Here is a 25784-nt window from a genome sequence, read left to right as displayed (position 1 = left end):
CACATTTCACACACTGGCAGCCTGCCTATCCAAAGCATTCTAAATGATGACAAATTAAAGCAGGGTTCAAGCGTGCAACACAAAAAATTACGGTGCACAGAAATAACCTTCTCTAATGCACACGCATTACATGCCATTCATTAACTGCAGGTAATGTGGCCTACCTGCCAGCAGAGCAGCAAATCGCTTGGCCTTACTTCCCCTCCAAAGCTAAAATGCAAAGGGGCAAAACTTCCCCTGCTCCATTAGTCTCTACCACCACAAAATTTGAAGGACACTTTGGCTCTGCCTTTGAGGGTATGACACGATAGCATTAAGGCGGCAGTCCCACTCTGATGGTGAACGGAAAACATTTTTGGTGATATGTGTATGTCGACTGTACCTCGCTCGTTAGCTTCATAAATATGGTTCAGATATTTCCAAAAAGCAAATTTTCTCTGCTTTCAAAAGATGCATGTGGTTTAATGATAGCTGCAAATTTGCTTCAACTGTAAAAGAAAACGCAAAGATGAAAAATGGCAGTTGAGCTCAACTTGTCTCAAGAAATGCAAAGTTGTGAAAAACCTATTGCACCTAGAGAAAAATCGTTCAGGGTACTTTGAGATCTGATGCTAATGAGCATGTTTAAGCATTTAGAAATATGTGTATAAGTTAGTTTATTAGCTACGCATGTTTGAAAAACATAGAAAACAGAACAATGCAATCTGCAATAACTTTTGGGATATGCATTGTCCTGCGGCGACTGTTTGCACAGTTTGAGATCGTGTAATCGTCCTTGCTTTCTGAAAATATCATTCATCTGCCCTATTTAGTTTAAAAGTTATTCCTGATCAAAGTTAGAGTTTTTTCAAAATAGTTGAAAACAAAATGCTATACTGTTCAGGTAACGAGCGCTCGGCAATTCTGAGATTTTGCGTGAAGAAACTTAATAATTCATTATACATGGCTAAGCATCGCCTTTACTCTACGGCTTTTGGGGAATGTGCACTGTCTAGTTGACTTGAGCTACCTTTTTCGTTGTGCTTATGAAGGGCACAAGCTCTTGAAACGCTCCACGGCTTCTTTTTTTCTGGTAAACACAGTCTTAAAATATCGGGCTCTCATTTTTTAATCAATTTGTAAGTTACCAACTACAAAGTTTACAAAATACAAACAATAATAGCAATAATGCAGCGACATGCAATAAATGTAAGTAAGTAGCGCCATCTACATTAGTACACTTGTACTAAATGGTCACAGTTCTGAAAAATGACGAGTGTGGCGCTGCCAAGCAGCTAAAATTAGCTAAATTCGGGAGGTGCTCACGAGCATAACGGGGACATACTACCGGAGAAGAATACAGGTTTACTGGACCCTTCTTGCGCATGCGCAGTGGCATTGTTGGGTTGAGGTGGAGCCACTGCGCGTGCGCAGCCGGCGTCCGGTAAACCGGTATACGTCTCCGGTAGTATGTCTCCGGTATGCTAAAAAAGTCTGATGTCTATACGATGTTTGCACGTTGCCCTCCATTTTGCCTTCTGTACTTTGTGTTGAACTTCCAAGCATATTTCAGCCATACTGCTTTGCTGGATTGCTTTTTCACCTGACACTACAAAACGCATTCTGGGCATCGTCTTATTTGTCGAGGGCAGCTTTGGCATTGCTAAAGAGAGAGGAAAGGGAAGGAGACAGGCTTCTGCTTCGTGTTGTCGGTTGTTCATTGTTCCGGCTAGCGGTGTGGACAGGAAGTTGTAGGGCGCTCGATTCGCCTGCACTCAAAAGTTCTGCGGCGGTGCCGCGATTGTGTAGCGCTAGTTCCGGCAGTTGGAGCGCAGTTTGGCACTGTCTGCTTCCAAAACGAGTGCAGGCCTGGTTGTCTGCTAGCCTTGACGAAGCCAATGAATTGCTGCCAGCTGTTCACAGCCCACATCAGCGGCTGCCAACATCTCGTACCTCGTGAAGAAATGTTCAAACAGCACATCACAATAAAATGTTGCCATGAACCAGCCTCGATGCGTGCATGTGCACCTCGTGACATCTTTGCATTTTACAGTGGTGTCAATTACGCCTAGCCGTTTCTTTGGAGAACTTGAGCAGTGTTCTAGCTTGTCGACGAGTGGAATCACTTAAGTCTCCGCCGTTTATCACAACGCACAAACCGTCATCTGCCTCCATGGCGGCTGCAGCTGCAGTATTTCGGCGCTAACCACCTAGAAGGTGCACAGTTTTTCTGAACTAGACTCACACTTCTTTCCATGTGAGGTGCAGTGCCGCAAGAACCAGATCATGTGGTGCAGGTGAATCGAGCGGACCTATAAGTCGGGTGCAATTCAAGAACGATGTAGCACATGCCCATCAAAGGAGGCCGCCCAGCCAAGCGCGTCGACCGAACAGTTTTCTGTTCGCTCTCCACCGGTGCTGTCGCAACGCACCGGTGGAGACTGAAGCTGCCACGACCGACTGATGCCAAAAACGACACTACCGAGAACATTCAGCACTTTTGCGCAAAAGACGCTCTCGTGCAGACATGTGCGAAAGTTGAGCCCCCCCCTCCTGCAGTGGCTAGTGCAGCTCAGACAATAGACGGGGGCGCCACATCTACTACTACCCTGTCCTTTCTGTCTTTTTCACAATTTTATTTCCCTCCTACCTGTCAGCTCGCTATCCCTTTCCTTTCTGCTCCTCAGCTTAGGTGCTCCTAGAGACGATGGCAGATGCCGGGGCAGCAAAATTCTTTTTCTTTCTCTTTGTGTTATTCTTTTAATAAACTACTACTGGCTATTCAGCCAAGGCTTCGCGCAGGCTTATCCCGGACAAAGAACATTCCACTCTCGACGACACGGGACAAAGCACCGTCCCCTTCCCTCTCTTTCGCAGACTTGGCTGCATGCATATCCACAGATTAAGTAGTGGAAATCGCCTCAATAAAAACCAGCCGTAAGTTCAGCGTCGTGTCTGTGCACTTGTCTCGTCCTTTGTCCCCTGCGCTGCTGAAAAACAATGTCCCACCAACTTGCCCAAGCTTCTACAGTATCACAGAAATCAACGTGGTTGGTTGGAGGGCTCCCTCTGAGTTGCATGTGCCGCTTCGTTCTTTAGTTGTAACCACGTGGTTGTAACCGACTATAGTGCTGAGAAGTCGCCTCCACCGGAACTGGCTCAAAGGACCGTCTCCTTCCCTTTCCAGCTTAGCCAAGAGCTGTGCGCCTCTCCTGCAGGTGGGGTAGACTGGTAGCACCAGGTACAAAAGGCACAGATTGAAAACGTCTTGCTTCTTAACGCCTATTTCATCTCTATCGTGTAGCGACCGAAGAGGTCATCAGGCGGTGCGTTTCAAGAATAAATCGGGCCCGTATCTCAACCAAGAACGGTTTCATGCTATCTGGGTGCCAGACCCATCCGTCGAGTCAGCGCCCATTTTGTTCCACTTTAATTTGAAGCTTGCTCTAGCGTTTCGCCTTGCCGTGTTCTGAAAGGTGTCGTCTAACTATGCTAGCAAGGCTTGACATGCAAGAGCTTAGGCGGATGTTTGTTTGTCTGTTTGTCCGCATATGGCATGCATAGCTGCTGTACTGCATTTGTGTGAACAAATTCACTGAAAAATTGGCACACTCCCGATCCAACAGAATGCGATCTGGTCAATGCATCTAATCATTTAGTATTTACAGAAAAAAACTGCTTCGCAAGCAACAGACGGTGTTGTATAAAATAAAAACCAGAAGCCAATTATTTTGCTGCGAATGTGTGAATGCATGGCAACTGCCCCATTTCAAAATGATTTGCTACCAACCCATGAAACAAAAGGGCGGGCTCGACACGAAAATACACACGTTTCTTGCGTGTCCCCTGAGCAATAAATACGACAATACACTCTGCTTACAATCAAATAATGAACAGTAGTCCGCTCAATATATCGGTTCAAAAACTAACAAGGTATGCACTCTGCTTTTAGCGCGTGCATTATCACGGGAAGCTGAAGCAAGACAGGGGAGCAGCTGCCAACGTTCTTTGATAGCGTGCCACTGTTGACATCGCGTTTCAGTGTCGAATAAAATACCGCGGGGAAAACAAAAATCTCGGAGAGTGATTACAAGCATATTACAGTTGCCTGACAACAGACGGTGTAAAAATAACAGCCGTTCCTTCAATTTCCAGATATGCACGCACAACACACACACACACAAACACACACATACACACGTGCACGCGCTTTTTCCATCTTTGATCCAACCCAAATCGGGGCAAATTGACACGAGGTGAGTAAGATATACATTTCAGCACGGGATGGAAAATTCTAGAGGCAATAAGCAACCTAATGACGTGAACTGGATGCAAGAAAGACATACGTCTAACATTAATAAGAGCATGCAGTTGAGGGTCCAAGCGGAAGAAGGGAGGACGACGCCCTAAGTGCCTACAGAACTGCCCCTTTGTAGCCCACCCCATTTTTGGCAACGTTCCTGCATACTGCCCCCCCCCCCCTTTTGTACAATGTTTAGTCTGAGTCGGCTTCGTGAATGATATGCATCTATACTGCATTTTTGTGAACCTTGGCAAAATTCTGTCTAGGTTGATCGGGCATGTACGACGAATATTTTTTTTCTGACGTGAACACATTTCGACACCCCGCGGTGCTAACCCTCTCAGCAGCAATTTCGTGTATCTTGCGCAATGTCGATTCATTTCAAGGGTAAATTGACAATTGCCCACTTCTCTATACCTTGTTCTTTACCAACCCTAATTTCTAAGGTTGGACAGGCATCCGTCGAGCATTGACAGAAGTTGTCAAGTGGTCTTTGTTATAGTTGTATTATCATAGATGTAATATCATTTGATAAAAAAAATAATTTTTTTTAGCACTAGAGTTGGCAGGTTACACTCTAGACCAGGAGTGTTTCGACTACTACTAATATGACTATGCATCAACAGTGACGAAGTGATTGCAGGCGCAAAAGACGAGGGCAGAAGGAACGACACAAGAAAGGCCCAGACTTCAACTATAAGGTTCACTGAAAAAAAAAAAAAACGCCAGAAATGTATACATGGGACATAAACAGAACATAAATAATTTGCATGATATCACACCTCTCCTATTTTTCTTGGAGTCCGCTTTCCTTTTCGCTTGCTTAGTAATTTGTGCTGCGCAATTATGTCGACAATGTATCACTAACTCTCCCAAGTTTCCACTGTATTGACGTTGTGCCTAAGGCGGTGCGGGCTGGGCAGCATTATTTTTCTTTTTTTTTTCTTTGCCCCCACTAATATATGTACAACTCAAGAACGAAGCAGCACATATCCTCAAAGGAGGCCCTCCAGATAGTAACGTCGATCGCACAGCTTTCTGTGGCTATGCAGCCAAGGCTAAACAAGAGAGGGTAGGAAACGGTCCTTTGTTCCCGTGCCGCGCATCCTTATCCCAAACAAAGATCACCCCACCTCTGATGCCATTTGGACCCTCTTTGTCCCGGCTCTCTAACTTTTTCCCTTCCACCTTCCACAACCATAGCCCGAGTAAAGGAAGCTCCACTCGCGGCGACAAGGACAAATGGGCCTTCTTCCCCCATAGATTATCCTTGGCTGCATAGCCACAGAAAGCTGTTCGGTTGACGTGCTTGGCTGGAGGGCTGCGTTTGAGGGGAATATGCTGATTCGTTCTTGAGCTGTACCCAACTATAGGTGGTGATCCACGTCCTTTATTTGTGTCACGCACATTAGGCAAGCTAGCAAGCCGCAGTTCAGCTACCATGTGTGGTTGTGGAAAACCGAGCAAGGGGCAGGCAGAGAGAGAAACATGCCGAACCACCCCAGCCAACACCTCCCCCCAAGCACGACAGGGACAAGCAGCCGGGTTTGCCATGGTTTGTTTGTAACCCTCTGAAGGCAGGCGCAGCAACAAAAGAAAAGCCTTCACGCAGCGTGGATCAAGAAAGGACCGGACACATATCTCAACATCTCAACCAAAACCTGTCTTGGGTCACACGGGGGCAAGACGGGAAGACAGTCATGGATCAGAGTCATAGCCTGGTGGCAGAATCTGAACTACTCGCAAGATGGCGGCAGTGGAACCGCCACCTTAATGGGTCCCATCAACGACTGCACTTGATCTCATTGGCATATTACCTGATCATGTGCTATATTAATGTTACCGGACCACAAGCCACACTAATGTCACATGACACAAGCATACAGTCATTCGTGCGCACTCACCCCTCACCAGCATACACTTTGCTACTCGTTTAATCACTCATCATCATCAGTCTGACTACGTGCACTGCAGGACAAAGACCTCTGCCATTAACCCTGTGCCAGCAGCGGCCACCTTATCCCTGCAAACTTTATCTCATCCGCCCACCAAACTTTCTGCCACCCCCTGCTATACCTGCCATCTCTTGGTATCCAGCCATTACCGTCTGTTATCCCGCCTTCACATTACAAGCCCTCCTAAAGCCCATTTCTTGATTTTGACTAGGGTGTCATTAATCCATGTTAGTCCTCTCACCCACTCTGCCCTCTTCCTGTCCCTTGACATTACACCTATCGATTTCGTTTCCACAGTGCCTCTATAATCACACACATACTCATTAGTATACAGCCATGGGCTGCCATTCATACGAAAGACCTCGCTTTAACCAAGCTTTATGAACGTGCCTGCGTGGACTAGAGAGAGCGTGCCCGACTCGCAATCCAAGGGTCAGGGTTTGAATTCCTTACTAACTACCCGAATTTTCTTTGCAGTGCAAGTCATTTGCTTTACGTACTTACATGTCACAATGACATTTCAGTCATGTTGCAACCTAGTAATCACAATTTATGTAATATTTTAATCACTTTTCGATTCCGCCGCTCCACGTGCGATGTCAAACCTTTTTGACGAATCCGGAGTTTTGAAACACAATGCCGGATGCCGCCAAGTTGTCCGCTGGACGGAAGGCTTAAAGCGGTCGCTTCAATATGCTCCCCCCATACCTATTTTTTTATTTTCCCCGTTCAAGTCATACTGTGTAGTGCTTGATAGTTGTGGCTATACAGATCCCGGATATATCGAACCCGGATATATCGAACAGTCGTAAAATCCACCTGGGAATCCCATGCAGAAGTATTGCAAATTTGTTTGCGTTTATCGAACTTTCGTGCACCCCATATTCGATATATCCAACTCCGTGCCATGCCACGCCCCTGCAAGTGCGCTTCTCCCAATACGCCCCACCCTGGAAGTGGGCTTCTCCCATCGATTCGCACCCTGCAAATGGGCTTCTCCTAATGGAGTCACGATCTTCCCGAAATCGCATCTCGAGAGCGGCGCTGGCCTTGGACACGTTTGTGCGGAGCTGCACAACTAAGAGTTACGTGATGAGAACTTCGTGGGGAGTGAATGGAAATGGGAATGAATGGACATAGGGGCATGCAAGGGGCCGGGAAGAGGGAAACCGTGCTGGCCGCAGGAGCCCGATTTCTGCATGCTGGTTGGCTGACTCCACTGGCGCAGCCAAAAACAAGCGACGTCAGCTAGCTGTCGCTAAGGTTTTGGCCATTTTGGCTGTCACTGCTGTCGTTGCTGCTTGGGCATGTGACCGGTGTGGTACAGTGCAATGGTCGTTCTTTTAGCTTCGTTCGTGAGGCCAACATGAGTTCGCTTGTGACTTGTGCGGTGCCGTGCGTTTTCTTTTCACTTTATCGGCGTGTTCGAGAGCCATGAACGCGAAAAAATGGAAGAATTTGGACTTGGCGACAAAGGCAGACATCATTCGACAGGTGTAGGCCGGCGAGAAAAAGTCGTTGGTCGCCAATGCGTTCGGAATTCCTCGCAACACACTGAGCACAATCCTGAAGAACAAAGCCAGTGTGAAGCTGAAGGCAGCGCAATCCAGTCGTCCTGGAGCGTGCTGTATACATGCTCCGACCTACGACAAGGTCGAGAAAGCTTTGTACACCTGGTTTGTAGAAACACGTGCCAGAAACAGCCCTGTTGACGGCCCGATGCTCATGGAGAAAGCGAAATGGTTTGCTGTAGCCTTCGGAGAAGAGAGCTTCACTGGTGGCACTGGCTGGCAGTAGTGTTTTAAGAGTCGCTACACCAATGTCGGAAAGACCCTCTCGGGTGAAAGCGAGGCGACCAGCAGCATTGACACGGAGAAGTGGCTGTCCGAAGACTGGCCAGAGGTTTGCGATAGCTTTTTTTTTTCTTTTTTCTTGCGAAATAAAGTGCGGTGGTCGTGGAGCTGTGCTTTCGTTTTTTGTGGACTTTGGAGGAGCAAACCGGTAAGTTCCCATTTGTCAGGATCCCGGGGAAATTGTCCGAGATGTGCGCAATTTTGAAAGATGCGGTCTCTGCACACGACGTCGTGACCTTGAACCGGAAAAGGTATGTGCATGACGTGACCTTAGCGCTCTCAGCGGCGGCGGCGCTCGACGAAGATGGTTCGGGTTTGGCTGCCAGCTGTCGAGCCCGTGCCCCCAGCTCCAAAGTCTCCCTCTAAACATGGCTCACAGACGAACGCGGAGACTGCTTTCTCGTCGTAGTCAGGTTACTCAAATCGGCAGCCGGACGGTGCGGCGTTGTGTGCCGCTGCTCAGGCTGGCGATACATCTGATCGACTGCGGGTGCGGTCAGCGCCATGGTTGTCTTATGCTCACCCGCTTCTGTGTGCTACGTTACCTTGTCCACACCCAATTTTCCTTTGCAAGCATATCCGGCCGAGCAAGCATATCCGGCCGCAGTAGCAGCGGACTTACAAAAGCCGGATACATGCAAATTGAGTATGGGCCTACCGGACACGGGAGTTTTGGTTACGACTTATTATGCCACACACTGCACTTTTACTTAATGGAAAGAAATAATTATTATTGTTCCTTCTGATAAATTGCCGGAAAATTGTAGTTCTACTTTGCCACTGTTTCCTCGCATGCCTGGCTATGCTTTTTCATTGTGTACTACTAAAACTTAATGTGACACTCTTTAAACCTTAAAAGTTGCACTTCACACGGCTCCACGATTCCAGGCAGGCAGCCACTTCGCTGAACAGAGAATGTAGCATTGCTAGAAAAACAGTTATAAGCTGCTCAGTGGTACCTCTGAAAGTTGTAATGAAATAATTAAGCATTTTATTAGAACACTATTTAAACTAGTTCTGTTACTCCTTCACAAGAGTTAAAAATTTATCATTCCTCCACCAGGGCAAAACTATAACAAGAAAAAAAAGTGCGTGTCACTGATACTTATGGAGTTCTCATTGGTTGAATGTGTTTTGTTTAATACCAGAGGTGCTTTTAATTGCATATAGACAGAAGCGCTCCCAGCGCCTACAGAAAAATGCTGCGCCAGCTTCGACCTGGCGTATGTCACTGCTGTCATAAAGTTTATGACTGCTGTTATATGTGATCAGGAACACCAACCGAAAATCAAGTCCCGTGCGCGAGTCAGCCCGATGACGATTAGGGTCAGGGTATTACTGTTGTAACGGATGTCAGTTCTGATTCGGAGCGATATGGCACGAGCACGGAGTTGTGCTTTCCAGCGCGGCATTGTGCTTTTGAGTGCAACTGCCATGAATCTCGCTGTCAGCAATTCGGGTACCCCCGTAAAAGGACTTAAAATAAAGCGGAAGAGAATTGCCACCGCACATCGCTTTATTTACAGACTGCAACGCCAGCAGCAGCATACGACGCCGCACCAAGCAGTACGTCCGGCCGCCAATTTGAGCAATCGTGGCGGCCGAGCCGAACAGTCTTCATTGAGCGTGCGCCGCCGCTGAGGGCGCTAAGGTCGCGTCATGCGCATACCTCTTCCGCTTCAAAATCACGACGTCGTGCGCAGAGACCGCGTCATGTTGAAATAAGCATCTAATAGGCGTATTTTATATTTTAAATTATCGATATATCGAACTTTTTCGCAATCCCTTTAGACTTCGATATATCTGGGATCCACTGTACATGCGTGATGTCAAATTTCACACCAGGACGTTTCTGCAACTGCAGATTAGTCAGACACAAATCAATATTCATAAATCAGTAAAAAAAATTAAATATAAAAACAAACTACTGTGCTTCAAGAATCCTCATAAGGTTATTTAACTGATTAGGCCCATATACGCACTAACATCCAGTTGTAACACATGCCCCTGCCAATCATTACTGCTTGAAACAGCAATGAAGTATTTGGGAATTTCGTCTGACCAGGGCCTTACCTGGGATAATCATGCCACGCATGTTTGCAGAAAGCGAAGGGCAAAAGTAGGCCACGACAGCAACCGAAGTTCTTGCTACTCTGGTAAACTGCGATAGTCCTAGTCGTTTAACACTGCATATGCCTCGTCTACCCTGCCATTTTTGATGCAGCCTAGCTCCTCCAACACTCCTAAGTTAACCTCACTTGATAAGGTCCTTGTATTAAGGGGAAAGCTGGTCTTAGAAAAAGAAATTTCTATTAATGAAGTCACAATTCTGAAATCTTCAGGAAACATTATTTTGTGTGCCGATTCTAAACATGTCATTTAATTTCATGTAAACAAGCCGTTGCGCATTTATGTAAGATGTTATGTAACCTATTTCCAAGAGCTTTCAAGAAATCTTGCTGCAGGAAACTTGCTGCATTGCATGCCACTGGTTTGTCTTGACATTAAGCTATGCACTAAGGGTAAAATAATCATCCTGCCCAGCATAGAACTGAGTTATTGCATATTGAAGCTGCCACTTAAAAAACGGGAAGAAAAGTTAGTATTTCTGTTTCTGAACTAGCAACTTCAAGAATCCTATGAATCAAGTTCTATGATAGGTAGCACGATAGTTCTACCCCTATTGCATAGCTTGATGTCAAGACAAACCAATGGCATGTAATTCAGCAAGTTTCCTGCAGCAAAATTTCTAGTAAGCTATCGGCCAAAAATTGCATAACATCTTATATAGGTGCACAAGCACTAGTTTCACATGAAATTAAATGGCATACTTGGAATCAGCACTAAAAAACATATATTCCCTGATAATTTCAAAGTTGTCACTATGACATTGAAAAAATTTTTTAAGGTGTAGTTTTCAAAGGCAGCTTGATCTGTATACGTGGCCTATTCTGCTGCATTGTAGGTTTGATGCAGCTACTGGAGACTTATGTCCAGGGGTTAACTAATGTCTTTATTTGTATGGAAGGTGGTGGCCAAGTACACCATGGTGGAAAAATTGTAAATTGAAAATTGGCTTTTGAGGAAAGGAAATGGCGCATTAAATGTCTCACTATCTCGGTGGACACCCCAACCAACTGTGCCATAAGGGAAGGGATAAAGGAGAAAGTGAAAGAATAAGGAACAGGTGCTCCGAAATAATTTTGACCACCTGGGGATCTTCAACGTGCACTGACATCCCACAGCACACAGGCGCCTTATGCGTTTTGCCTGCATTGCCTCCAACGAAGTGCGGCCGCCGCAGTCGGTTTTCAACCTGCGTACTCCAAATCCTGTTCTCATGAAAATCCCTGACTGGACAAGGAGGTCACGTGACCTTGTAATATCACCACAACCCCTATGGCAGGTGGCAACTGGCCCACTGGATTGTGCACAACCAGGCAGAAAATCTGAGGACCCCCAAAAAATTTGGAAGTTAGCTCACCCCCTAAATTCAACCCCCAAAATTTTGGTAGGCCCTCCCCAGAAAATGGATTAAACTGGATAAGAGGTGATTTGTTGGTGGATTAATGTGGGCTAGTGGGTCGGATTAGTTTAATACCATATGACAATCAAATTCAAGGTACTAGAACATTCTAGAAGGCGATGACACTATAAGGGCAGTGGAACTGGTTCCAACTGGAGTTTTGGCGGGAAAATTGCAAGAACAACATGAACAACAAAACAAGAACAACAAGCAACCTAAGGGCTATCGTATTTTGTTCTTTAAGAATGTGATTAAGGAAGCCATCAAGTTTTTGTTCCCTCAGTGAGCCTCTCTAGAGTGGCTGAACACTGACTAACGCAACCTCACTGGTCCTCGGCTCTGTACGCCAAGACTGCGTAGCACTATAGGCCTGCTTGTTCAATTCTACCACAACTTTACTTTTTTTCTCTTCCTTTAGTTGATGATGATGAATTTTCATGGCACAAGGGCAGCTTTGGCCAAAGAACGCCATGACACAAGGTAGTGTTCATCGCACAAGGTGGGGTCAAGGACCCATTTCCCCAGCATTTCACCCCAAAGAAGCCGAGCACCAGGCAGGGGAAAGCTTGTACCCATTGTATCACCAGTGGGTACCTGGCGGCACTGGGGATCGAACCCCGCAACTCCCGTATGCAAGGCAGATGCTCAAACCACTGGGCCACCGCTGCGATCTTTTCCTTTAACCGTTTCCCAGCAAAGCATGCAAAGCAGATGCTTTACTTCCAGTTCACCGCTTCACTAACCAGTGCACCATAATGTCCTCCTTAGGTGGGCACTGCTTGCCACTATGGCTGTTTATAGGGGAGTCAGAGAATAGTAAACTAGCACAGTTCCTGGCCAAGACCCGCAATGGTGCAAGGTCAAATACTGACACAGGCAAAAGCATTTGTTGGCTCGTTTTTATTGGAAATCAAAATATTGCAATATACTGGGCCACGTAACAATATTTCACCGAAAGTGCTACATGCAACATACTAGGCCTCTGTACTGTGAGACCACAGTGTTTCTTTTTGAGGTTGACAATTTTTCACAACAGTTTTTCTGTAAGAATTATCTGCGAGTAGAGGGCTCAACAGAAGTTGTGCCACCCCACATGGTGGCACGGATCCGAGTGGCTGCAGAGACCAGCAGACTACTAGCCGTTGGAGCCGCCGAGCCCTCTCGGCAGCGAAACGCGAGTCAGAAGCGAAATGGCTGTGGTTCATGCTGTGGCCACTGTTGAGGCTCCGAGCACATTGATTGATTTCATGCGATACAGCAAGATACAGCAACTCCTCAGGGTCATGGCATGGCTTCCCGATTCCTCAATCGCTGCTGCCATAGGAATACCACATAGCCGAAAAGCTCTTGTATGCAGAGCGACACTAGGTCGGATAGGTTCATAAGAAAGCCTTCCATGCGGAGATCAGTTGCTAAACCAAGGGCACTTCAAGCAACTTGAAGTCCTGTATAAGCGATCTCACCCCGTTCTTTGAAGGGAAGGCACCCATCAAATCGGTGGACGTTTGTGCTGTCTATTCTCAGCAGAAGATCGCAAGCACCCTATCTCCTTTCAACACCTCATCACTTTTCGGAGCTGCTGACGACTGGAGTGCACTGCGAGGTGCTACATGGTGGTATCCGCGATACCTTGACATAGCTACGAATGCTACTGGATTTGCTTAGCACAAACGTTAGCGTCTCTAAACACCTAAAGGTCCCTGGTTCGGTCCAGGTTTCACCACCAAATGCTTAAGACTGGCCACAAGTAGGCACCCAAAGACTAAGGTCTAGGACGGTTTTATAGAAAAGGGGTCTTTACTGCGTGCACCCTAGGCAAAGGTGACATCCAGTATATCCAAGCGTACGTCCGCATACTTTTCTGCCAGCAGTCTTCCTCTTTGCTGGCATGGTAGTAGAGACGGCGTGAAATATTTAATGGATGTTCCACTGGCTTTCCTGATTTTGTGCAAAGTTTCATGTAACTTCTGCCCACTACAACAGTTCATGGAAGGAATCCAGCTTGTCAAACATAGGTGAAATAATAAATGTCAAATACATGCAATTGTATTTCTCTATTTTTGTTTGTTTTCACTGTGTACTGTGTAAACTGCTTATCATTTCTTAGAAGTACTATCTGTTAATAACAAGTTCTTCCACTTTTGTGCTTTCCACACTCAGTGGAAAAACTTTCTGCAAATCAGCTACTTGGTCATAGCCAAGCTGTGCTTTTTGCACAGGTAACTATTTCATAACTGTGTACATACCTGCAGAAATTCACTGAATAGAATAAATAATGGATGACAAAAACCTTGGTGATGCCCAGTGGTGACAGCTTGGCACAGGTGACCCCTGCCATGAAGAAACGGTCGCGCGTCTCGGCCGGTGCCAGGTGGCGCAGGTCACACGCCTGCACCTCCTGGCAGTGGACGCTCCAGTTGAGGCAGCCGCACACCCGCACCCCCGCCATACCTGCCTGCGCATAAACGGTGTCAGGCATAGAGCCTCCTCAGCACCACACAGCACTCTAAGGGACACTGACAAAGCTGACCTGTATGAGCAGATCTCCCCATTCCAGTGCACCGTTTCCATTTAAAAAGAAGCTTTTCAAAAGAACTTGCACTGATAAATGTTTTCACACACAAACTACTGTGTGTAAATCCCTGAGTGCAGTCTACTCTGCCATTCACTTCCAAAGAGCAACCCCAGAGTCTTCTTGATCCTAACGTGTGACATGTTAAGATCGATTGGTGGGAAAATGAATATTTAATTTTTAAATCAAATTTCAAACATCAGTGTAACCAGAAAAATATTTATAAAAACAGAACTTATTGAGTTGTTCTCAGGCTCTCTTAAAAGAGGGCATATTTTTTTAATATCTGGCAGCAGACTTATTGAGTTGTTCTCAGGCTCCCTTAACTTATTGAGTTGTTCTCAGGCTCCCTTAAAAGAGGGCATATTTTTTTAATATCTGGTGCAGCAGACGTTTGTGAACCTGACTACGGAACAACCTCCGTAACTGCTTCCACACCCGCAGAGATTACCCAGCATGTGCGACTTGTAGCCACCTGTCAATGTCACTGAACCAACTATGGTTTCTATTCCAGGTGCAAGTTCATCCAGCAACAGTCAGTAGGTTCCACTACCACTTCAGTATCACTGCCTGGAAGCAACTAGCCCGCCACACCAGCTCTTGTGTGGCAGATCGAATCGGCAAACACAAGGGCCAAGCTTGAAAAGCACACTGTGTAATGTAGACACTCAAGCTAGGAAAATGAACTTTGCTGTGATGTGGCTGAAAAACACACAACACTGCATTAATGGCTGCAACCTGAGGATGGCATCGAGTTACACATACTGCAGCGGATTTTAACTGGCATTGCCGCTGTTCTAGAGATTGATGCTGCTGATGATGGCATTTCACAGAATGTTGACTACATATCTCATCTTGTGTCAAGTCTGTCTTCTATTAAACTACGCTCTCTTGATGGCATTACAAGCATGACAATGCAAAATCTAGAAGCCCTGAGTTAACGCTGCGGGTTTCAGAAGATGCTTTGGGCACTATGATGCACCTATGACGCGACGCCACCAGTGCATTTTGCCCCATAACCTTACAGTTCCTGCCTGCATAATAACTAACCCAATGTGCAGTAACCTAACACTAAAAAGAGCACAGAAAAACTTTGAAGCCCTCTTAACCATGCATGTTCTTAAAGAAGAAAATGCAACAGCATTTGGAAGTTGCCCCCCTTCCAAATATTCCAAAAGACTTCTCAAATTTTGGAAGAAAGTCCACCGACGAAAATGGATTAAGGTGGATTAGTAAGCAGATTTATTTATTTATTCATTTACTCTCAGGGCCGATGCATTACAGAGAGGAGTGGGTAAAAGAACAGAATTAGTACAGTATCACCACGTTATTTAATCGCTAACGGCATTCTTAAACACATAGGCGTCTATAATAGAGGCGATGGAAGTGGAAAGGTGGTGCCATTCCTTAGATGTCTTGGGGATGAATAATGTGAAATTCAGGTTGGTGCGACTGCTGGGCATGTCAACCTTGAACTGGTGGTCACTGCATGACGAGATGTATGGTGGCGGCACAACCAGCGAATCTCCGAGATGAGGGTTAGAACGAAAGATTTTGTGAAAAAGACATATACGCACAATCGTACGACAAATTGAAAGATCAGGCAAATTTAGATCTGACTTCATTTGAGTTAGTACACTTGCAGTTCGATGATAGTTAGAAAACAAACAAACGACCCAATTTTGGATGGATTCGATCCTTCCAATTAATAATTTAAGGTGACGGTTCCATATTGATGATGTGTATTCGAGTTCTGGCCTGACTAGGGTTTTGTAGAGTAGAAGCTTCACGTTAGTGGGCGCCATAGAAAAATTGCATCGTAAGTAACCGAGTGTGCAATTAGCGTTGCTTGTTATTAGTAAATTAGTATAACTCCATTTGATAACCCAACAGAATGTACTTGAAGATTTCCAAATTAGGCAGTGCTAATGACATCATTATCCTCTCGATTAATCAGGGAATTTCGTGACAGAGAAGCTGAAAATTTTTTGCGCGATGAGACCCTAAATGCTATCACATTTGAAAGCACTGGGCAGCAAAATCAAGCGCTGACCTGCGCACTTGGCTTTACAACATTTTACAGGGACGCTTTCATCTTGCATATGTAGCTCTATCTGTAATTCGGGCAATATCATCGCCATGTTGGAATGTAGAATCACGCAGTTGTGCATTTGCACGTGGGTCAACGGCATCTGTTTTCTTTCTAGTGTGCTTTAATTTCAGTGCTGTAATGAACACAATGTGAAAAATTATTACTTGAGGTTGAGTGAAGCTCACTGAGACAACAGGTCCGGAGTTTCGGGCAGCAACGAAGCTGCAAAGGATCGTTTAACCGGAACAGTGCGCTGGCTGTGCCTATGATTAGCATTGGAGGTTAGTAACCACTCGTTATGAAGACATTTGCCTTGAATGGCTTCCTAGATCATTACAGTCTGATTGCACACAGCGCGATGAAAAAGTATGACAGGCTTATGGCACCTTTAGAGATGGACATTCGGGTCTTCCCTTTCTGATCGAATGTGTGCACGTGGAAGCTTGCGGAGACTCATCGCACTCCCATCCTCAGTCCATACATCCTGGGAATTATACTTCCTCTTCGGAATTCGCTTTTCTATTTCACACATCATAACTGCGGCTGGAGGGATCGTGGCCGATCGATTGCTGGCGACTCCATTACTTTATTGGCCGCTAGGCGAGAGAGTGATCGTAGGTCTGAATACTTTGGTTTTGGATTTTGGGGAAATGAAATGGCGCAGTATCTGTCTCACATCTCGGCAGACACCTGAACCGCAGCGCTGTAGAGGAAGGGATAAAGGAGGAACTGAGAGAAGAAAGGAAAAAAGATGTGTCATAGCGGAGGGTAATTTCGACCACCTGGGGATCTTTAACTGCACTGACATCGCACATCACACGGGCGCCTTTACATTTTGCCTCCATTTTGCCTCAAACCCGGGTGCTCCGGATCAGTAGCCGTGCACCCTAACCACTGAGCCAGAGCGGTGGGTAAATAAATACTTTCAGATAAAAAAAAAGTGTGCGAAAAGTTGCACGCAAACATGCCAGGCACATTTATTGCGGACTCTGTATGTTTTGTTGGTGAATTTAGCCTGCCAACATCCAAGTCATTAGGCTACTATGCTATCAAAGTACAACAAACCAATGTTCATTGACAGGCCTTTAGTCTTTTTGTCGCCACACAACCAGTGGATGTGTCGCCATCCAACTTTCACTCGAGTGTAGATTTCAAGGCGTAATTTTTTGTTAAAAACAGAAATAGCTCAAACATAATTGAAAGTTACTTCCCTTTTGTTTGTACCCAAGATAAAATGGCACTGTGTTTATGTCTTTCCGTTTTCCACTAACGAAGTGTTCTAAGCAGATGCGAGATGACAAAGAAGGCGGAAAGAGTTTCCTGTCAGTGTTTGCAACCCAAAGCCGTTGCTGCTCTTCGTCCACGGCAAATCGATGCTGCTAACAAGGCCTGCAACCACAGCACTGGAGCCATGAGCTTCACATGTTTCTATCCCCTTTTTTTTCACTTATGGTAGCTGTTACATCCGAAGACAAGGCAATGGTTTTCAGTGGAGCTCAAGTTTGTTCTCATAGCACTAAATCCACAAAAGAACAAAAATGCGAGAAAAATGCGTCAAGCTCAAAGCTAGCAAACTGAAAGCATGGCATGGGCACCGCCGATCACATAGGCAGAAAGGAGGAAGGCAGTCAGCGTGCTACCGACGAACTGGGAGCAAGACTAAGAACACCTCCTGAAAATAGTAGAAAACCTTTTTGGGTGCTTCATACAAGACAATTTGTGGCAGTAGGTTCCATTCTCAAAATCTACTTTTACTTTCCTTCATAAACCATGACATTGTTGGCTGACACGTAAATGACTATAGACACCTTATTTTAGTAGCTCGTTTTCTTCTTTAATACATGGTTCATCCTATGGCAGTCTCCTAACCGCTAAACAATTTATAACTGAATTTCTTATTGACGCTATATCAGTTTCCGGTTCATTAGTCGAGTGATAGCTGTGATGCATTAGAAATCTTTAGGTAATATGAGACATGAAAAAACTACAATATAATTGCTGACATGTAGTTTTAACTCACTAGAATGCTTAGGCTAGCCTGCTTCAGAAGTTTAGAGCACGATAGCGCTTCAAGCAATTTTACAATAAGCGTCCTGAAGGATATCACAAGCACGAATGAGAGAACCAAGAGTGTGTATTAAGATACGAGCTATGAAAAGTGCCCAAACATTTCGTGGCCAAATACATGTGAACTCTGCGTTACACATGGAAGAAGCGGTAACCTTCATAACATAGTTAAAAAGTGCCCCTCAGTGGATTGTGCAGCAACAAATGTCGGATTTAAGTTTATCGAATCCCTACTCACGGAAGCGGTCACTGGACAGAAACGTGTTCCTGGCGCAACCAACATTACACGAGCAACATGCTGTCAGTATGCCACCGAAAGGAAGAAAGTAAGCGTTAAATTAGTAGTTTAAAACAACGCTGCTATGTTAAGGCCTTGCGAGGCAACAATCGCACTTGGAAGATGACACCAGACGCCCTCTCCATATCAACCTGCGGCACTGATGGCCCCACTAATTCCAACCATTTATGCACGTGTACTGCGGCAAGAGGGGATTTTTACACCGTTCAAGAACGCCGCTCTGCACGTGCGTATCTCGAGTGGTGCACGCCAGCATCCGCTTATCAAATGCGCCGCTGATGTTTTTACGTTGCCAGGCGTCCGACGATTCGCATGCTCGTCACCCATCAACAAATACGCGCAGACTGTTTGCCAATAATCAGGTGCGCAAACAAAGGCTAACTGGCGCTAGCGCGTCTCGCTAGCGCGTCTAGCGGAATGCACAAAAGTCTGCTTTCGGCACCGTTGATGTGTTTTCGAGCTAAAGTTAGGTCTGTGGCTATCTGTAAGTAGTTGGAAGTCCGACAATATGACTAGTGCGCGCTGCACAGGGCATTCTGCGGGGCGCTTTGGTGGCCTGCGACCACTACAGATAGCCAGCTAGAGAAAAGGTGGAAGAGTCTGCGCTGCTGCAAGCACCGCGCGAGCTTCTTGGGGGCCGGCAACAGGCGATGCCGTCAGCGCGTGAATATGGGCGAGCTCTGCTCACCGTATCCCGGAGCTCGAGGAGCACGCAGCACGAGCACGCTCGCACGGGAAAACGCAGATCGGGTCCGCTGTTTACCGACGACGCCGACCTTGGAGGTCACGTGATGCGCTCAGCTGTGAACCTCCGAGACGACCCCGGTCGGCTGGCGGTCGACTGCGATCGGAAGGAGTCTCGAAGCCTCTATGAAGGCCAGACTACTACTAGAGCACCAGACCTTCGCCTTCGGTATTGGAAATCTCCCCATGTTTTCGCGCATGCGCTGGGAGAAAGGGACAATCGTGATTTTTTGTGTGTTTTGTTCTGAAATATCGCTCCCTTTTTCTTATTTACATTTTTTTGTGTGGCACCAACTGCCTCCCGAAACCGGTGAGTTGCTTGAGAAGGCGAACAAAATTGGTTTTCATCCTCTATTTCTCTAAATTTGCTGTTGTGTTCCGTGGCCTTAATTCGTCCCCGCGCTATGCTGGCTGTCTAATTCTCGGTGCAAATTTGCTTTGCGCTGCAAAATCAATTATTATTACTGAAGCGCCAGCCGAGCGCAGACGGACGAGGTGTTTTATTCCGATTCTGTAAATAGGCAGTGCCAACATAAAACGTAATGCATTTTAACGCAACAGCGTTAAGGGCCCGAGTCGCAGAAAAACCCGCGTCGCCGGCGTCAAGAGAAAAATTCCTCCTCCTGGATGGATGGATGGATGGATGGATACGGCTGAACCCTTTAAATCGCGCGGTGGCTCAAGCCACCTAGCCAAGTCTTGTGAAATTTTACTCCTGTCTTGCTTTTAGCCACCAATCAGATAACATTCGCTTGGTTACTTCTAACCTCTTAAAATCCACTTTCCCTTCACTATCCCTAAACCCCAATGCCTTGGGTAAGTCAGCCCCGCTGCTTTCCACTGTAAGGTGAAGCCCTTTACAGAAAAGTATCGTGTTCAGCCGTTTCCTCCTCCTCTCCGCACGCAATTCACAAAGTGTCTATCTCATGGTACCTGACTCTATCGTCTTAGTCCGCAAAACTCCAGTACTGGCCTCAAACAACAAAGAGCTTCCCCTACAATTATCATAGATATTTTCTTTGACAATTTCCTGTTTAAAGGTCCGGTATGTTCCCAGTGCCGATTTCGTCAGCATCCCTGTTTCTCACAGAGCTCTCTCGATTTATTTAACCTTTTTCTTAACCGATAATCGCTGATTTGCCCCCTTACTGCTGTCCAGATATTTGCTTGTCAATTTTCTAGTTCGCTTTCTCCATTTCGTGTCAACATTCTTTATATACAGGTATCTGAAAACTTTCCTAGCCCACTGCTTTTCCTCCATCTTTCTCAATCGTTCCTGAAATGCTATCTTACTGCTAGCCTCTCTGCTCTCGAAAGACGCCCATCCCATATCACCCTGTACCCCCTGATTTGGTGTATTGCTATGTGCTTCCAAAGCTAACCTTCCTACTCCCCGTTGTTTAATTTCTAGCCTTGCTTGAACATCTGGCCTCATACACAGGACCGCATTACCGAAGGTCAAGCTAGGGACCATCACCCCTTTCCAGATCCCTCTTACCACCTCATACCTATTGTAATTCCACAGTGCCCTATTTTTCATGACAGCTGCATTCCTACTAGCTTTATTCATTACATATTTTTCATGCTCTGTCAGATACTCAGCACTGTTATTTATCCACACCCCAAGATACTTGTACTCGCAATGTACGCCACCTGCATGTCACTTTCGAACGGCGGCGGCGTGGCGGTCTAGAGTATTGGAACGCAGCCCGAGGCTGCGTTCCAATACTCTAGACGTCTAACAAGACGTCTAGTGTGACGTCTAGGAAGCAGTCTACGGCTGCGTTCCAATACTCTAGACGTCTAACCAGACGTCTAGTGTGACGTCTAGGAAGCAGTCTACATGTCCATGTATTGGAACTTGTCTAGTGCTCACGCCGCCTCGCGGCATAATAATGTAACTAAAGCTTATGAACAGTTGTACTACTATTTTTCACAAACTGAGCAATAAAGATAATTAAAAACGTGTTTTCAACAAGTTTACACATTTCTTCTGGAATGAATTTGCGCGTAAACCGGACTGGTGGATGTGCCTATCGGTCAGTCTACTTGTAGCAGACGGGACCGCTCTCCGAAGACGACGCTAAAGAGATATGCGATTATTCTTTTATTATTGATGCTCAACTGTACATGCTCCTCGAGCGTGCTCGTCCAGACGGTCCTGTAAACATAAGAATACGAAAGACTGTAATTAATATGCGCGAAATACGATACGGCTAATAATAAAAACATAGGGTCACTGACGAAGTCAAAATTTTAAAGAAACGTATTGACGTTTCGGAAGCCCTACGGCTTCCTTGTTCACAATGGGTGAAACCAGGCAAAAGCATGCGTTTATATCTTATTCAAAAATGCGTCGTAATGATCTTGCGTAGTCAGCAGGCAGATTTCCTTGCGTCCGATTTAGTGTACCGGGAGTGGTTTGTATCATCAAGGACTCTAGATACAGGCGTCTAGAAGTGATTCGTTCTCTGGCAAGCACACGTGCCCCGTCCCAATTGATGACATGTCCAGTCTCTTGCACGTGTTCGGCCAGAGCGTTAGCAGCACTGCGTCCTTTCGCCACGTCATTTTTGTGCTGCTGGATCCGTCTGCACCAGTTTCCGGATTCCCCGATATAATTCCGGTCGCAATCTTCACACGGAATCTTGTACACGACCCCAGGATATCTGTCAGGGGGAAGCGGGTCTTTCACATTGACGAGCTCGTTTCTAAGCTTGCTTGTTGGAACGTGGGCAACTTGCACGCCGTACTTTCGGAATACCCGACCAAGTGCTTCACTGATATGTGGCATGTAGGGGATGGATGCGCGTTTTGGCTTAGAAGCATTGGCGACGTCAGAAAGTGGCGGTCGCTCCAGTAGTTTCTTTTTTGTGTTTGCCACAAAACTTCTTGGATAGCCATTTCTCGCCAAATCCCTTTCAACAGTCTTTCGCTCTTCCTTCAGGGACTGCTCGTTCGAGCACGTGTTTATTGCTCTTTCGACTAAAGAGCAGACGACAGAGCGCTTGTGTGCCATCGGGTGGACAGAATAAAAGTCAAGATAACGGCCTGTGTGCGTAGGCTTTCTGTACACGGTGAACTCCAGGCTCGTGGGTTTTCGCGTCACACGGGTGTCCAGAAAAGAGATGCAGCCATTCGCCTCCTCTTCCACAGTGAACTTGATTGAGGCTTCTATGCCGTTGAGGTGGTTTAAGAACCGTTGGACGTGTTGTTTCTTTAAGATGCAAAAACAATCATCCACGTACCTGACGAATAATTTAGGGCGTGGCTCGAATGTTTCTAGGGCTTTCGTCTCGATGGCTTCCATTGTGAGGTTAGCCGCCGTCACGGAAATTGATGCTCCCATGGCTGTGCCGAAGGTCTGTCGATAGTAATTGCCACCGTACGAGAAATATGTGTTGGCAAGGCAAAAGGAAAGAAGCTTACATAGGTCGGGTACGTCGAAAGGTGTGCGCTCTTCAAGAGACGAGTCCTCGTTCAAACGAAGCTTGCAGGTTTCCACAGCCAGGTCAACCGGAACGCACGTGAAAAGGGAACAAACATCGAAGGAAACCATCACTTCACCACTTTCAAGTGCGACGTTCTTCACTTTGTTAATGAAGTCCACTGTATTCCGTATATGCGTCTCGACAAAGGAAACGCCGACAAAGGAAACGTCAGAGTTATTCTTGACCGTGAGTCTTATAAAGCCAAAATTGAAGATTTGCTTCAGGACCCGGAAACTTACAGCCGCCTACCCAAAGACCCCACTTCTAAAGTCCAGAGGGACCTTCAAAAGCTACTGTCAACGATTTTTCAGTTCCTTCCACCGTCAAAAAGAAGCCTATATTACAAGCTACTCTGCACAAACGGATCGGCGCCAGCTATCTACGGGCTGCCGAAAGTTCATAAGGAAGGTGTTCCGTTGCGTCCTATTGTGGATTTTACAAGGTCTCCACTCCAAAGTTTGTCTCGCTACCTGCACAAGATTTTATCTCCTCTAGTTGGCAAGACCGAGACGCATATACGGAATACAGTGGACTTCATTAACAAAGTGAAGAACGTCGCACTTGAAAGTGGTGAAGTGATGGTTTCCTTCGATGTTTGTTCCCTTTTCACGTGCGTTCCGGTTGACCTGGCTGTGGAAACCTGCAAGCTTCGTTTGAACGAGGACTCGTCTCTTGAAGAGCGCACACCTTTCGACGTACCCGACCTATGTAAGCTTCTTTCCTTTTGCCTTGCCAACACATATTTCTCGTACGGTGGCAATTACTATCGACAGACCTTCGGCACAGCCATGGGAGCATCAATTTCCGTGACGGCGGCTAACCTCACAATGGAAGCCATCGAGACGAAAGCCCTAGAAACATTCGAGCCACGCCCTAAATTATTCGTCAGGTACGTGGATGATTGTTTTTGCATCTTAAAGAAACAACACGTCCAACGGTTCTTAAACCACCTCAACGGCATAGAAGCCTCAATCAAGTTCACTGTGGAAGAGGAGGCGAATGGCTGCATCTCTTTTCTGGACACCCGTGTGACGCGAAAACCCACGAGCCTGGAGTTCACCGTGTACAGAAAGCCTACGCACACAGGCCGTTATCTTGACTTTTATTCTGTCCACCCGATGGCACACAAGCGCTCTGTCGTCTGCTCTTTAGTCGAAAGAGCAATAAACACGTGCTCGAACGAGCAGTCCCTGAAGGAAGAGCTAAAGACTGTTGAAAGGGATTTGGCGAGAAATGGCTATCCAAGAAGTTTTGTGGCAAACACAAAAAAGAAACTACTGGAGCGACCGCCACCTTCTGACGTCGCCAATGCTTCTAAGCCAAAACGCGCATCCATCCCCTACATGCCACATATCAGTGAAGCACTTGGTCGGGTATTCCGAAAGTACGGCGTGCAAGTTGCCCACGTTCCAACAAGCAAGCTTAGAAACGAGCTCGTCAATGTGAAAGACCCGCTTCCCCCTGACAGATATCCTGGGGTCGTGTACAGGATTCCGTGTGAAGATTGCGACCGGAATTATATCGGGGAATCCGGAAACTGGTGCAGACGGATCCAGCAGCACAAAAATGACGTGGCGAAAGGACGCAGTGCTGCTAACGCTCTGGCCGAACACGTGCAAGAGACTGGACATGTCATCAATTGGGACGGGGCACGTGTGCTTGCCAGAGAACGAATCACTTCTAGACGCCTGTATCTAGGGTCCTTGATGATACAAACCACTCCCGGTACACTAAATCGGACGCAAGGAAATCTGCCTGCTGACTACGCAAGATCATTACGACGCATTTTTGAATAAGATATAAACGCATGCTTTTGCCTGGTTTCACCCATTGTGAACAAGGAAGCCGTAGGGCTTCCGAAACGTCAATACGTTTCTTTAAAATTTTGACTTGGTCAGTGACCCTATGTTTTTATTATGCCTCTACCTGACCAGACGACGTTTCGTCAAACTCTTGACTACACGATACGGCTAATATACACTGCAACAGGAAAACACATACGTGACATTAAACCCGCTGTCTGCCCTACGTGGCACTCGGAGACAGCGAGAGACCTAAATACAGCAGCGATCTTTAATCCTGCAACGACTAAAATCAATTCGCAACATGCCGGTGTATTTGTTCTGAGAGAGTAGAGATAAAAAAGAATGCACGCGAAAGAGTTGATGCAACTAATACAGCAACAGAAGAACACATTTGTTAACCGTCACGCCAGCCGTCTTAACGCCCGTCGAGGAAACCAACGACAGCGACGAGTATTCTCTAAAATCAAGTGCTAATTAAGATCCGGCATCGTCCGGATCACGTAAACAGACCTACAGCGTCCGCTGCTGTAGCAAAGCTCTCAACTGCACGATTTTCTCCTGCGTGATTCACTGCTAGGAATCGCACGTCCACGAAGATTAATTAGCCACTAGTTTGCGTACCAAATAACATTATGGAATGACTCACATTTTTCCTTTCCTATACTCCGTGTACAGTCCGACGCCCGCAAGAGCACGACTCGCTCATCCGCGTATATCAGCTCCGCCATCTTTAGACAGCAAGTTAGCCTGCATCGATGTGGACTTCGGCGAAGCAGTCTTATGAGACTGCTTCGCCGAGAAATGGAACGCGTCCCAAGATGGCGGCTGTCCGGCTAGACGTCTAAGTAGCCGTCTACTTGGGAGTATTGGAACGCAGCCTACATGTCCATGTATTGGAACTTGTCTACTGCTCACGCCGCCTCGCGGCATAATAATGTAACTAAAGCTTATGAACAGTTGTACTGCTATTTTTCACAAACTGAGCAATAACGATAATTACAAAACGTGTTTTCAACAAGTTTACACATTTCTTCTGCAATGACTGCGCGTAAACCGGACTGGTGGATGTACCTATCGGTCAGTCTACTTGTAGCAGACG

At 46.3% G+C, this 25784-nt stretch overlaps 1 protein-coding gene across 8 annotated transcripts in view; it reads right to left on the bottom strand.

Annotated features, from left to right (window-relative positions):
* Positions 1-19490, bottom strand: part of PRAS40 (Proline-rich Akt substrate 40 kDa) — a 111448-nt gene extending 91958 nt beyond the window's left edge. For 6 of the 8 annotated variants that reach the window (XM_077660796.1, XM_077660799.1, XM_077660798.1 and 3 more), the window contains exons 1-2: positions 19334-19490; positions 13907-14071 (exon numbers count right to left, since the gene is read on the bottom strand). In XM_077660796.1, coding sequence (XP_077516922.1) covers positions 13907-14065 — 159 coding nt within the window. In that variant the 5' untranslated portion in view covers positions 14066-14071; positions 19334-19490. The remainder of the gene's footprint in view (positions 1-13906; positions 14072-19333) is intronic. The other 2 variants (XM_077660800.1, XM_077660797.1) reach the window with 2 other exon arrangements.
* Positions 19491-25784: the final 6294 nt, after the last annotated feature.

The sequence above is a fragment of the Amblyomma americanum genome, chromosome 4 (assembly GCF_052857255.1).
Source record: "Amblyomma americanum isolate KBUSLIRL-KWMA chromosome 4, ASM5285725v1, whole genome shotgun sequence".
NCBI classification, from domain to species: domain Eukaryota; kingdom Metazoa; phylum Arthropoda; class Arachnida; order Ixodida; family Ixodidae; genus Amblyomma; species Amblyomma americanum.
This window is presented reverse-complemented; position numbering and strand designations above follow the sequence as displayed.